General features: G+C 42.6%; 1 protein-coding gene across 1 annotated transcript in view; it reads right to left on the minus strand.

Moving 5' to 3' along the window:
• Positions 1 to 13188, minus strand: part of si:ch211-196i2.1 (collagen alpha-1(XI) chain) — a 36442-nt gene extending 23254 nt beyond the window's left edge. Inside the window, exons 1-16 of the mRNA XM_041960675.1 lie at positions 13150 to 13188; positions 12990 to 13043; positions 11823 to 11876; positions 11129 to 11182; positions 9828 to 9935; positions 7879 to 7923; positions 5907 to 5937; positions 4640 to 4782; positions 4224 to 4277; positions 4049 to 4102; positions 3399 to 3452; positions 3079 to 3132; positions 2730 to 2737; positions 1159 to 1203; positions 594 to 638; positions 96 to 203 (exon numbers count right to left, since the gene is read on the minus strand). Of these exons, the coding sequence (XP_041816609.1) occupies positions 96 to 203; positions 594 to 638; positions 1159 to 1203; positions 2730 to 2737; positions 3079 to 3132; positions 3399 to 3452; positions 4049 to 4102; positions 4224 to 4277; positions 4640 to 4782; positions 5907 to 5937; positions 7879 to 7923; positions 9828 to 9935; positions 11129 to 11182; positions 11823 to 11876; positions 12990 to 13043; positions 13150 to 13188 (950 nt within the window). The remainder of the gene's footprint in view (positions 1 to 95; positions 204 to 593; positions 639 to 1158; positions 1204 to 2729; positions 2738 to 3078; positions 3133 to 3398; positions 3453 to 4048; positions 4103 to 4223; positions 4278 to 4639; positions 4783 to 5906; positions 5938 to 7878; positions 7924 to 9827; positions 9936 to 11128; positions 11183 to 11822; positions 11877 to 12989; positions 13044 to 13149) is intronic.
• Between the last annotated feature and the right edge of the window lie 982 nt (positions 13189 to 14170).

Here is a 14170-nt window from a genome sequence, read left to right on the forward strand (position 1 = left end):
GGTTCACACACTTGCATTTAGATGAAAATATCCACAACACAGGAAGTGTGGAATAAATAAGTGAAAGCAGCAGTTGATGGTAGGTACCCACTCACTGGGATTCCTGCTGGCCCTTGTGCTCCTTGAGGTCCTGGGGGCCCTTGGCTTCCCCTCGGGCCAGGTTTTCCAGTTGTCCCATCAGCGCCTGGGAGACCTGGAGTGCCCTAGAAGTCACAAGACAGGCACACAGACGGACGCTGCTGATTGAGAGATTTCATGTGCAATCTGTACATTTCTGCACATTTTGTATGTGTTGTTGCTTCAGTGCTCCTTTGCTATGAACACAACAGCAGCTTTTCTCCTCTCTGTTCTGCGGGCAGGCAGCAGCATCCTTGTGACGACACCAAACCTGAACTTTACTGCTCGGCAAAACCCTCTCTGTGCTCAGCATCTCTCTTCACCATGAGTCATATTAACAAACTGAAGCAAAAAGGTGAGAGCAAAACTGTGTGTGTCCAATTAAAACAGCAAACACGTGGCCCCATCACACACAATGAGGCGATGCTGTGAAACTCACTCCTGTGGACTTGGCTTCAGTATGAACTGTAACTTACTGGTGGGCCCCAAATCCCTTTGGGTCCTTCAGCTCCAGGTCGACCCTGTGAGAAACAACAACAGTTGCACTTCAGTCGATGGCTGATTAGGAACAGAAATTCATTTGTTCTTTTAGACTGTATCTCAGCATTTATATTCATTTTAAAGGGTGAATCTGATGTACAGCTCTTAGCTGTGTCTGTTTTTGGTACAATTCATTTCTGTCATGGCAAACAGCTGCTTCCATCGCCAAACAACTTCATCTTCTCCCGTGGTGTTAGTGGTATGCAAGCACATTGTTAAAGCTCTATAAAATGTTTTAGATCGGTCAATAAGAAGCTGCAGTGAGTGTAACGCTAATGCTAAAGCTAGCTGAAATAGCTCAACGCTGCGATACTTTCATCAAAAAGAGGAAACTTACAGTAAGAGTTGTAAGTACATTTACTGTAAGTCTATTAGTCTTACTGCCTCACTATTAAATAATCAGAAACCTCTGGCATTACAGTTTGAGTCCATCAACAACATGTGGGGGAAGGAAAACATTTAGGGCCAAAACTCTCCTACAGTATTAAAGGTTTCTCTCACCTGAGGTCCCCGGGGTCCCCTCTCTCCAGGGGGACCTGGCAGACCCTGAAAAGGAAAAACAGGCAAGTCAGAACATGCTAATCACACTCACTGCTCGCACTGCTGTCGGAGCATCGTGGGAGCAAATAAGGAAGAGGAGCTCCAAGAGAAGGACACAAAGTATCAAAAGTTTATATATATATTGATGCACAAATAAAACCCAAAAAAGTAGAACAGTGAAGTTCCTTACGAGAAGCTTTGTTCTCTGCTGTGGTATTGTGAATTTGTTCTATTTAAAGCTGTTCTGACACATTTTTAGATCCTGCTCTTCACATCATATTAACCTGTACGCTGTGTAACATATAGGACACGCTATGATCAGTAATGCTCATTCGCTGCAGTTTGATAACCAGCAAAAAAGGTTCTGAGTGAGCGTCCTGGTCTTTTACCAATGCGTAGTTTAAAACTTTTTGAGGTCGGCCCTTTGGTGAAGCATTGAGTGTCCCAATCTGGTCAGTGCATCATTCTCTATAGCTATTTTTAAGTGCTGAACATAAACATCCAACTAACAATGTCAAATGCCTTTCCTGTTATTGGTGGTTGATTGGTGAGAGATGTGTGGTGGATGGGATTAAACAGTTGCTCTTCCTTCTACACGCTGTCTGGACCTGAACTGTAAACTCTGAACAGTTAGGATGGCGAGGGCTGTATTGTAGAACCTTTGAAAATCACAGGTTACAGGTTTCGTTCCCCACAGGCTCTATCTACTTGAAGCGCCCTCATTGCATTTTAGTTTTTTCCCTCTGAGAATAAAGTGTCAACATTTTCTAAAAAACATTTTCAGCAAAATGTTTGTTCGTCCATTTGTACTGTTTGCTGACAGGACTATTTTCTTCCTTGATGAGTGTGGCTTTCAATGCCTTCAGTGATGTGGACACAAAGCACTCAGTTCACCGCTGTATTTAGTATCCAAGCCAGCGGCTGATGAATCCACCTCCTCAGCACTGTGCAACTTCATTCCCTGACAGAGTGATGGATTTCACCACAGCAGTGGGTAACCATGTGAGTGTGTCCAATGACACTGCGGGGAGGACTGTGGACAAGGAGTGAACTTCAGAGAAAAGTCCCACTTCCATGACTGAAAGTAACTCTTTCCATGCAAGAGGGACTTTCTTATTCCCAAATCTAACCAACCAAAAGAGGAGGACTGATTTAAAAGGGTGCAGAAACAAGTTTCAAGAGGAAAGATTGACCTTTCATACTGAAAAGTTTGGTTTTTGAATAGGCTGCAAGGTTATTTCTTGTTGTATTTTGTTTTGGTTGTGATGTTTTTATTGATTAAAAATCCAACATATATGACAGCTTTTTAAATTATTATACTTATTTGAACCTGTAACATGTTCTCTGACACTAAAATACTTTTTAAACAATGCTCATGTGTAAGCAGGACATCTTTAAAAAATGGCAGTTTTCAACCGCAGTTAACCTGACATTAACCTTTGTGAACCAGTGAGATTGTGCTTACTGGGAAACTGAGGATTGTGGAACAGAGCTGTAACACATGAAGACGGCCATGCCGCTGAGGACGTCACCTGGCCCTCTGGATTGCAGGGGACAGGCGAGAGGGCAGTGATTGGAGCAATTTATTTGTCCTCTATCAGCTGGACCTGTGATCTTGCTCTGCCTTTAGATTTGCCACCGGTGGCCCCAACAAAATCAATCACTGCGGCCTGCTCGCCTCCATCATCAGGCGGTCCCTGCACACCAGCTGCACGCCTCACCGGTTTACTCGATTTTTCCAGCCGTCCTTGGTGTGACCCGCACATAGCTGCTGTCTTAATCAAATTCTCTGAACAATACTCACTCCTACTCTCATATACCCGGTTCCCATGGGTTGAAAGATAGGAAATAAAAAACAAAAATAAAACTGCAGACACTTACTGCAGGTCCTGGCTTCCCGACAGGCCCAGGTAGACCGCGTAAACCTGGCTCACCCTGGTGCAGAAGAACAAGAACAGTTTATTGCAGTTGAGGTTGCTTTTGCTTACAAAGAGATTTTCACAGAACATCTGAAAAAGTCAAAAATGTCTGCGCATCAGTTTCCTCCGGCTGATCTGGCTCTTTGCTCTCTGAACTCTGCTGTTTGCTGTCGACTGTTCTTATGTACAACATGTCTGAGGCTCCCCTCCTGTCTTCAGTCGACAAAGCTCACCTTTACAAGGCTTTAACATTCGAGACAGGTGAGAGAAAGATGACCTTACCCTTTCTCCTGTGAACCCCGGAGGCCCACGCATGCCCACGTTCCCCTGGAGGCCCTGATGGCAGAGCGGACAACAGATGATTCATCATCAGTTAATGTCACAGGGGCTCAATTGTAGGGATCCCCATCTTACAGATTATGGATAGGGCTCATTATTTTCCTTTTCTAGAACACCAAAATTCATTGGTGGTAGGATTAGAAGACGGGTAGATTGAGAGCCACAATTCTTCATGCATTAATTCAACATTGATTAACAGGACATAATTGAATCTAAGGTGAACAATGTCCTTTTCCAGCAGGAAAAACAGCAATTTGTGTTTGTGTGTGTGAGGAGATAAAAACTGATCATGGAAATCTATTACAAAGCTGTCTATGCTTTTCAGAAAATTGTGTTCTTTTTAAATGAAACCGCTCATTACACTGCAATTTCTTGATTTCTAACCAAACATTTAACATAGAGATATCTGTTAAAACAGTCCTGCTGCGTCAGCTTCTCTGTAAAAGCTTCTGAATGACTTACAGCAGCAGAATGACAATCAATATTTTGTGTCAACAGGCAGCAATCCGTGCAGTCTTAGAGGTGTCTGTATATGTTGTGAGGAAGTAGTGCAGGTGCGTTCCTTGTATCTGCCCCGGTGAAGAGTCACTTACATACATGCCTACTGGGCCCTGAGGTCCCTCCACGCCTGGCTTCCCTGTGAAACCCTGACAAAACACACACAACACACGAATCTACGTAACACATACTGACAAAACACACACAAAGCCGATATCTGTGCGCTTTGAAGTGACGGAGGTCTTGGCAGCCCTGTGCCTGCGGACTCACCCGGTCACCTGGGGGTCCTGGTGAACCTGGAGGTCCTGGTTTCCCTGGTGGCCCCTGTCAGATAACAAATCTCCGTCACCAAAGGCCCAAAGTATCAATCGATACACTCAGTTTATCTGCTCAGCCAATCAGTTTGCAGGACTGCATGAGCATTACATCAGCCCAAACACCTTTACGGCACAGAGGACAGTGAAAACCTGCTGGCCAAGCTGCACGTTTACAGAAATTTTGCTGCCTGACAGCTCAGCTTTCTGTTGGCTTAAACGTAAGTTCCATAGGAAACAGTTTTACAATTAATCCAGCGGCTCTTCCCTGATCCACAATCTTCAGGTGATCTGTTCACCTGCCCGGCTGCCTCGTCTCTGAAAGCTTGTGCCTTCCAATGACAGAACCACAGAAAGATAAGGAAAGCATACCGGAGAGCCTGGTGGACCATCTGCTCCTCTGTCTCCAGAAATTCCTTGAAAACCCTGAGAGAGCAGCAGAGTAAGAAAAGAAGTCAGTAAATACAGCAAGAAGTGACACGGGACAGAGAGATGAGACAAGATTATGAGAGTTGCTGAGAAAAAACCACAAAAGCGCAAATTTTGAACCAAACTTATTTATTTCTATCAATCTACAGACAGGCACTGAGCTGTTAAATTATTGGTTTAAATGAGCTGAATCAGTATTTTACTGATAGTTGCTTAATTTGCCATTTAATTGTTTCTTGGCCATTTCATCTGATGGGATTCTTGAGGCTAACTGTAAGTATGGATAATGTACTGCTGATGAAGAGTTTCATTTCAGACGTTAACTTGAGCAATTAATGTGGAGACTGTTAATCTGGTAAAACAAAACTTGAGACTCAGCTGCACTACATCTTCAAATCTTAAGCAGTAAATCCAGTTTTCTCAGGACGTGAAGAGTTTTAACATCATTGTGCACAAAACGTGGATTAGTTGGCACGGCAGCTGGTCTGGGGTTTGTTTTTCATGGTTTGGCCACTTAGTTTCATTGATGGGGAATTTTAATGCTACTTTGTGGCAACAGTTTGTGTTTTCCCCTTCCCTGTTTCAACATGACAAAGCCCCTGTTCACAAAGCCAGGTCCATTAAGAATGCTTCTCCCAGCTTGGTGAACTGGCCTGCACAACCTCATCCAGCACCATCCAGCATCAGTGTTGGGCCTCGCTAATGCTGAAATGGGAGCAAATCCCTGCAGCCAGGTTCCAAAGTGTGGTGGAAAGGCTGAAACCAGCAGAGTGAAGGCTGTTCTAGCAGCATATGAGTGCAATGTTAATACTTCCCAAACATTTGGCCAAACACTGGCTGTGCTTCATACATGTATACACAATAACTCTGTGTGTGATGCAAACACACATGTGCTTACATGAACTCTGATCAGCCCCTGCCGCCTGCAGTGAGCACACCTCGTATCTTAAGCTGCCTGGTAGCAGGTTCTGTCCTGTTAAAGCCTTTTTTCCCCAGTGGTAGTGTTTGTTGTGTTTGCTTGCCCATGAATCAATAAAATCCCTGATACTTAATCCTGGGCTGTCTTGTAAAACAGTAATCATGCGTTTTTATTCTGCTGAACCCTGCGGCTTGTGGCGAAGAGCCAAAGAAAGTTGAGCTGGAGGGGTGATGTCACAAGCTGAGCACTGAGGTCACCGCGAGGCTAACAGTCTTACCGTCAGCCCTTTACTGCCCGCGCTGCCAGCTGCACCTGAGGGACCCTGAAACACAGAAAGACAGAGAAAATACCAACGATGCAATTTTCCCAAACCGCTGAGGTCACTCAGAGTGCAAAACGTTAACATCATCATTTTAATGAATCCGGTAATGAACTCAGAACATAGATCTTATCAAGTCATTTCACCTTTAAAGTTAGGGGACACTTTGGGAAACATGCTAATTTGCTTTCTTGCAGACAGGCAAGATTCCCATTTAATATGAAGCTACAGCCATATCAGCATATAGTCAACATATCCACACTCTTAAAAATGATCGCTGCACTGGTAGCCGTACTGTGCGACGCTCCGCTGTCCTCTCTTCACATCCACTTTTCAGCTTTCATGCCGTTAGGCCCGAAGAGCCTCGCAGCAGCAAGGTGGCAGAATGAAATGAGTGATTACTGTGACATAAAGTACCGGAAGCGATTAGGAGCAGGCTCTGTCCAAAGGTTAAAAGAATCTGCAGGGGGTTTATGTGCCGGACTATTTGTTGGATCTGACAACCTCAGGGTGAAGACAAGACTCCAGAGGATGTATGGATTTAACAGCATGTTAATTAGTGAGCTTTAGAGGTGCCGGAAGAGGGATTTTGTAACCTCCAGACAGAGTCAGGTGAGCTGTTTCCCTGTTTCCAGTCTCTATGCTAAGCTAAGCCTGCTGTCCCCTGGCTGTAGCTTCATATTTACCAGACAGATTAGAGAACAGCATCAATCTCCAAGTCAACCCTTTGGTGAGACAGCGAGTAAGAATTTTTCCCAAAATGTCAAATCAATTTCATGAAAATTGCTTTTTAATTTGTTTCTACACATTTTCTCAAAAACAACACTTTTTAAAACTGAGTCACCTCAATTTGTAAATAACAGTTGTTTTCATTATCCATTAATCTGCTGTTCCCTGACAACAAGGAGACGTCTTCAAAGTGCTCGTTTTATTCAACCAACAGCCCAAAATGACATAAAACAAAGAAAAGTAGCACATTCTCACATGTGAGAGGCTCGTACTGAATGAGACAGAGGGGCCCAGCATGGCTCTGCACCCCTCACAGCTCAACACAGCCTCACTGTACTGCACAAAGACTGCCTCCTGCTGTCCGAGCCAGCCATCACCACATACTGTAAGAGTAACCTCCACCCAACCCCTGAGCCGGCTTTGACAGCTCGAGGGCATTTCTATCATAGCGGTCTTTCATTGTGTCACTCCTTTAAGCCTGCATCTAACGGCCACATTATGTTGTCAGTCAGAGAAGCATTTTTCTTTAAAGAAGTGTGTGATGATGTGCACATTATCTCCAGTCTTACACTCAAACACACGGGATCCAAGATGAGTAATGAGATGTGTGTGAAAATCCACATAATTACATAGAAAAAGAAACCAGAGAGTGGTAAGTGTGGGACGTAGAGGACACACAGACACAAACACGGCATTTACAGGCGATGGAATTGAAATATGATAGAGAATGGGAACCTGTGTACCAGGCTTTCCTTCTGCTCCCTCGGGTCCAGGTGGCCCCGGCAAACCCTGAAAGGGATCAACCAAAGACACACACACATGCAAATTGTTCATCCTGTAGATGAAATACCTAAACAGTACTCTTGTGCGATGTGAGTACACAGAAGGTTTAACATTAATATTTAAGGCTGATCTGTAGCTGCTTTTAGGTGTTAAGGCCATCAAATGCTCTGATTTGCTTAATCAAGATAAAAAGAGTGAAAGTAAAATCCAATCTTTTGTATGAAGACGTTCAAATGTAGAGCTCATAGTCTCATATTTAAGATTTTAGTGACTCTTAGGGTTTTGTATTTATAACACCAGAATTCAGAGTCTTTGAAGACCTGCATTTTGACACGATGCTACTGAGAATGACTATATCTTAAAATCTTATTATTATCTTATTATTAATATTATTATTATCTTAAAATCATGTCCGACAGGCTTCAAGTTTACCGATGGGCCCGGCTGGCCAGTGTGGCCCCTCTGTCCAGTGTGACCCTGGAGAAAAATCAGGAGAGAAGACGATATGAGGAGCTCATAGTGGGATGAGCTTTACACTTTATTTTCTACACACTGCCATTTGCTGTAGATATTCTTTTTTGTGCAATACTTTTTATTACTACTGTTTGCTATTTTTGCTGTATATAATTTTTACTGCTTGCTATTTTGATATTTTATTATGTATAGTTTGTCCTTTATAGTCCTATTTCACAATTCTTCACTTATGTCACTGTGTGTAATGCTGCTGCTGCACTGCAATTTCCCAGCTTGGGATAAATAAAGTATATCTATCTATCTATACAGAGCAACTTACACAACAGGTACCTGATGCAGAGCACATATGTCAGGAAAAAGAATTGGAATGCTAGCTCTTATTTGGCAATGCTGCTAAGCTTTATCTTCATCTATTATGACATGAATACCTTGTTCCCTCTGGGTCCTGGTTTGCCGTTTCGTCCATCTGGACCCCTGTTCCCCTTCAAGAAGTTTCATGTATTAGTGACTGTGATTGAGCAGCAACATCCATACAAACAGCACTGCCTCCATATGTGCTGAACACATTTTGTTAAAATAATGAAAGTGGGGCTAATTTTGAGTCGCCCCTGTGCCATGGAGTCACAACATGCTTATTACATTTACTGACTAGTAGAGATTTTCATCTTTTACAAATAAACACAGTCACAGACACTACACTCACTGACCAGTAGGTGGTGCAGACAGGCTGCAGGAGAGTGGCCACAGGTCTGGTACAGAGTCTGATATGCTAAGCTATGTACGCTACCACTGTTGACTGCTGCTGATAGTTAGGTAAAGTTGGTCAGCAGTTTTTACATTTCCTGTGCTTCACCCACCAACCTGAGAACAATTATGAGAGAAAACATAATTATTCTAAATCTCTATTTACTTAATTCCAGATGAAAACATGGCAGCGATCTGGAATACTTTAAAAACAGATGACTGAAAACAGTGACAGCAGAACCAGAGACACCTGTCATCCCTGGAGGGATTAGCCAAACTATAAATTGCTCTTTTTTTTCATGATCAAAATCAAAAGTCAAAAAGGTTTGACCCTGTGTCTGAAAGATAGCCAAACAAATTTAAGCTGTTATTCTTTAACAGCTGATTAAAGCTCTAGTAGAGGGCTGAAAGCGAGATGAGTGATTCCAGTTAAAACACAGACATATTCTTTGTGACTTGCATGCTGCAGGGAAAGGCCTTTATCATTACCTTTTGCTTTTCTGATTTAAAACACAGAATATTCCTGTGGAACGGGCGAGTGCAGGCACAGTCAGGAGCGTGCTAAATTCCTGTTATTGCAGTTATTCACTTCACAATATCAGACTGCTAAGTTTACATGCAGGAGGCCACGGGGAGCTCTAATGTTTCACAGCTAAATGTGAAGTTTGGATCAACAGATGAAGTCATCTGGATTCAGATGTACAAAGCATCACTGACCTTTAACCCACGGCTGCCCTGTTTTCCCTGAGGGCCACTTTCTCCATTTGCTCCCTGAATGAAGAAATAGAAAATCAGTCAAGCTTATCTCCTCTCTCTCCTTCGCCAGGCAGCTTCTTTCTCCTGGTTAAAAGACATGTTACCTGTAAACGAGATTGAGATCAGCACTATCAGGATAGCAGTTTAGAATTTTAACAATAAAAAATATTGTTTTCACAACAATACTATCATAATAATATCAGATTTTCTTGGAAAAACTGCTTTTTTTAAATTTGCATTTTCAAGTTGGACCAGCTTGTTGTTTCTTGTTAAAAAACTATATGTTGAGCATCAAACTTCATTCACGTCTGGAAACAGGCGTGCTCTTAGTCAGCAAACATCCGATGTGCACAGCTCCTAATGTAGATCAGTGTTATGACGGTTAGCCACAGTGCTGTACACTGTACCTCTGTGCCTGTGGGGCCAAGCTGGCCCTTGGTCCCTGGGAAACCTGGGAAGCCGATGGGGCCCCTCTCTCCCTGAGGACCCCTAATACCTGCTGCCCCTTGAATACCCTGAGATAAAAAACAGAAAGAAATATTTTCTCACTATGAAAACGTACAGACATATTACAGACATGAGTTGTCAAAGGGATAATTTTGCCTTTTGGGAATTCTTCTTATTTGCTTTTTATTGGGGTCTTGGAGTCACTGTGAGGTTGCCGGATAAAAAGGACTCCAGGGAGTAAATGTGCCCGTTCAGGAAGGAAAGTCCCACACATAACCAGTTTTTTCCTAGTTTTTCTTAGTTACGACTGAAATGCATGAGCAGCCCAGCGCAGCTGCATGAGTCACGTACAGATAGTCTGCCAAAACCACTAATCTGACCTGAAATCATGACGCCTTAATCTGAATGTTGAGTTTAAATGATATTGATATAAATGAACCAAAGCCAAACTCAATGCAGAATCATTCTGTTCTCTGTTCTAATATGGAAAGAACAATGAAGAACTAATGACCGGGCAGTACTGTCCAGGTGCCACAGAATAGTAAGTAACAGCATCGATTATGACAGAAGATGGAACACATGCAGAACATCGCAGTGAAATAGTGATGACCTTTGGTCAGACCATGACAGTAAGTTATCTAATTTAACACCCAGTGATCTGGTTTTACCAACCTGCTCAACTGATATCCCATTTATAGACAAGTTAGCACAGTGACGTTAGCAAGAACAGTTCAACCATCGAATATAATATATTTAGTTTTGGCAATGTTCAGGACTAATTTGTGCATTTCCGCCCATTTAATAATGGTATGCAACTCGACGTGCAGAACAGACAGCCTTACGCTGCAGGTTTAGGGGTGTCGGTTGTATTAATAAGTCAGTCTCACGAATATGCACCTCCTCATTAACAGACGATGCTCATCAGGCTGAAACAAGCGATTCACAGCATTTACACCGATACTAAAATATTCCAGCATGAGACCAGTTGTGTCATTTACACGCTTTTTGCATGAACAGTTTGTTTTAGAGGTACTGGTAAGCTTTGGAAAGAACCAGGGTAGCTGTTTCTTAGTGCTAAGATAAACTAAACAGCTGCTGGCTGTAGCTTCAAGCATTATTTGCCGTACAGACGTGAAACTGGTATTGATTTTCTCCTCCTCTAACTCCTCTAAAAATGCTGAACTATTCCTTAATGTAGCTCTAAGACATAGTGTCCTTCTCTTTAGTCAGTGTTATGAAAGAGAGAAAAGCAGGCTCCTACTTTGTCGCCTTTGGGTCCTAGATCGCCCTTGTCCCCATCTGGTCCCCTGTTACCCTGTAATGAAGCGAATGGTCAAATGAAGGTTCAGCTGATAATGTTTTGCAGTAAACATGTTTGTAAATCTGTGAGAAGCACATACCGTTACCCCGGGAAAACCCATAGGACCCCGTTCCCCTGGTGCACCCTGTAAATAATCCCAAAAAGGATGATGATGGATTAAATACTTAATCTGCAAGCAAAGTGTAGACAAGGAAAAAAATCCCATTCCATACTTCAAAAGATTAAATGTCTAGAAAACATGTTATTTTGAAGGACCTCTAAGGGAATAAAGAACAAATCTGTGGAATGATTGACACCACAGTGAAGCATGCAAAGACTAAATAAGAAAGACAGTGTATTCAGTGTCTCACAGGATCGCGTCAAGCTCCACTGAGACACTAAAACCAGTAGAGGGCACTGTGAGGCTGCATGGTGCTGTCAGGGTGCTTGTGATCAATGAGCAGATATATTTTCAGTCTTTCACTGTGAACCAAAAGGTTCTGCTATGGTGACAAAAGCTGCAGCGTCACTCACAAACCCTGCAGACGACTGCCTGTAACACATCTAGTCTGTTCATACAAAGTGTGCACCTACATGTGTTTGAGTGGAATATAATGATGTAATACCCTGGAGAATATGTTCAAGTGCAACTCACCATGGGCCCCTCAAAGCCAGGATCCCCCCGGGTACCAATGGGCCCCACTGGGCCCTGATACGAGAACAAAAAAAAGAAAAGAAACAACACAGAGGAGAAACCAATGATAAGATACTGCATTTTCTTTTGAACTTCTCCCTGTGCAGCTTCACCTTATCTGTGCAGCAGATACAAGGTGGCCTTAAGACTCTCAAACCATTTGTCATCCGCCTCTTTCTCAGGCAGAATAGAATTTGATAGCACCTCCCGCTCCACCTTTTGTCAACCATTTACAAAACTGGAGAAATCAGCAACAAAATGAGCCACAGTGAATTTTATACAAATAAAACAACATATTCATGATTTTTCGCCTGTTCTTCCCCATCAAGAATCTGTTTGTTGTCTGAGTAAGTATTTGCTAACTTGACAGTTGCTTGTTTGTTTGTTTGTTGTCACTACATGAGGTTCAGTTAGTTCAGAATTTCGCCCCTCAGTCATGCATGGAGCTGCGCCTCAAATAAAAACTTCCAATATCCTGATTGTTATTCCTGTTCTTCACAATTTGTATAAACTGGCTTAAAAGATTAGGCTTTTAAGCCATGGCTTAGAGATTCTTGGGCCTGAAGAACCAGACAAGTTTGGATTTATGGATCTGCCTTATCCCATAAGCAACATCTGTCTGACATAACAGCAGAGACCATGCATCCAAAATTAGTTCAGCCACATCTATTGGCGGTGATTCCTTGTCTGTATTCAATAAGCCTAAACTATTAGTGTAAATCTAGGAAATGTTCAGAGACAAGTTGATTTAGTTGATACAAGTCAGCAATGACCTTATGGTTAAGAGCACATGCTGCTGTACATGAAGACATGAAATTCTACATTATAAAATACTCTTGATGATTAATTAAATAAACGTATCTGTCACAGTATCATAGTCATGACTGTGTGACTTATACTGTGTGTACTTCTGTCCGAGATGAATCATTAAATCTCCTACACACAATGAACTCGATGAGAAGAAACTTACAGGTTCTCCTTTAGGTCCAGGAGCGCCCGTCAGTCCTGGATGTCCCTGTTAAAATGCACAGATTGACTTTAACCTCCACCTTACTGTCGCTGGCTGCTAAGTAAATGAAGCAGCAGCCAAAACTCCTCATTAAAAGTCCTGCCTTGAACTGCACTCACTTGGAGTCCTCTGAGTCCCGGAGGTCCCATCTGTCCCTCTAAACCTGGAGGCCCCTAGTTGAAAGAAAAGGAAGGTAACACGTTTTAAACCAAACGACATGTCTAAACACTTCCAGCAAGCTGAATAACTGCAACACATGTAATCTAACATAATGTATACCTGTGGGCCTTTGGGTCCAACACCGCCAGCAGATCCCATGTCCCCCTGAAAGAAGCAATAAACGATTGATGCGCAAAGTAGATAAACCTGCAAACTAAGTTTGTTTTACATATAATATTTTCTACACGGTCAACAACAATTCCAATAATCCATTAATCATTTTATTATTCGAGCAGAAATGCCAAATATTCAGATTCCAGCTTCTGAAATGTGGGAATTAGCTGCCTTTCTTTGTTATATATCACCATAAACTGAATATCTTTGGGTGCTCTTTGGACAAAAAAAGAAATTTGAAGATTTCACCTTGGCCCGTAGAAATTTTGAGGTGAACAATTTTTACTATTTCTCAACATTTAAAGGATCACTGTAGGATTTAGTGGCATCTAGCTGTGAGGTTGCAGATTCAACCAACTGAGAACCCCTCTCATCACCCTCCCCTATGGCAGCCGCTAGAAGCGTGAAAAATGCAGAGGTCGCTCTCTAGAGCCGGAGTCTGGCGGTGCAACATGACAGAGAGCAGGGTCATGGCTGTGCAACATGGTGTCCCCTCCTTAAAGCCTGCACACTGGACCTTTAACTGACTAAAAAATAATCAATTAGCTGAAAAGTTACTCATTAGTCGCAGCCATTGAGGAAAACCACCATTAATTTACACTCTTCTGAGTATTAATAAACAAGTGATAAATACTTCTTGTGGTGTGATCTTACCCTTGAGCCATTAACTCCTTGAGCGCCGACTCGTCCTGTAAAACCTGGTGCGCCCTGTGACGCACAAACAAAGATCACACATATATTGATGACTGCCACTAACAGACAAATATTTTGTCATCTAATCCGTCTGTCTGCTTACCGTCGGCCCTGGCAGACCTGGGGGGCCGTCCAGTCCAGTCTCCCCCTGATAACAGTAAGTTCATAGTATGAATGAATATACTGTCTGACACACTGTCCATCAGGTCAGAGTCTCTCATTATGAATACAAGTGTGTGATCACTTTAAATGGATAATTGACCCAAAATAGAAG

This window comes from Chelmon rostratus, chromosome 19 (genome assembly GCF_017976325.1).
Source record: "Chelmon rostratus isolate fCheRos1 chromosome 19, fCheRos1.pri, whole genome shotgun sequence".
Lineage (NCBI taxonomy): Eukaryota > Metazoa > Chordata > Actinopteri > Chaetodontiformes > Chaetodontidae > Chelmon > Chelmon rostratus.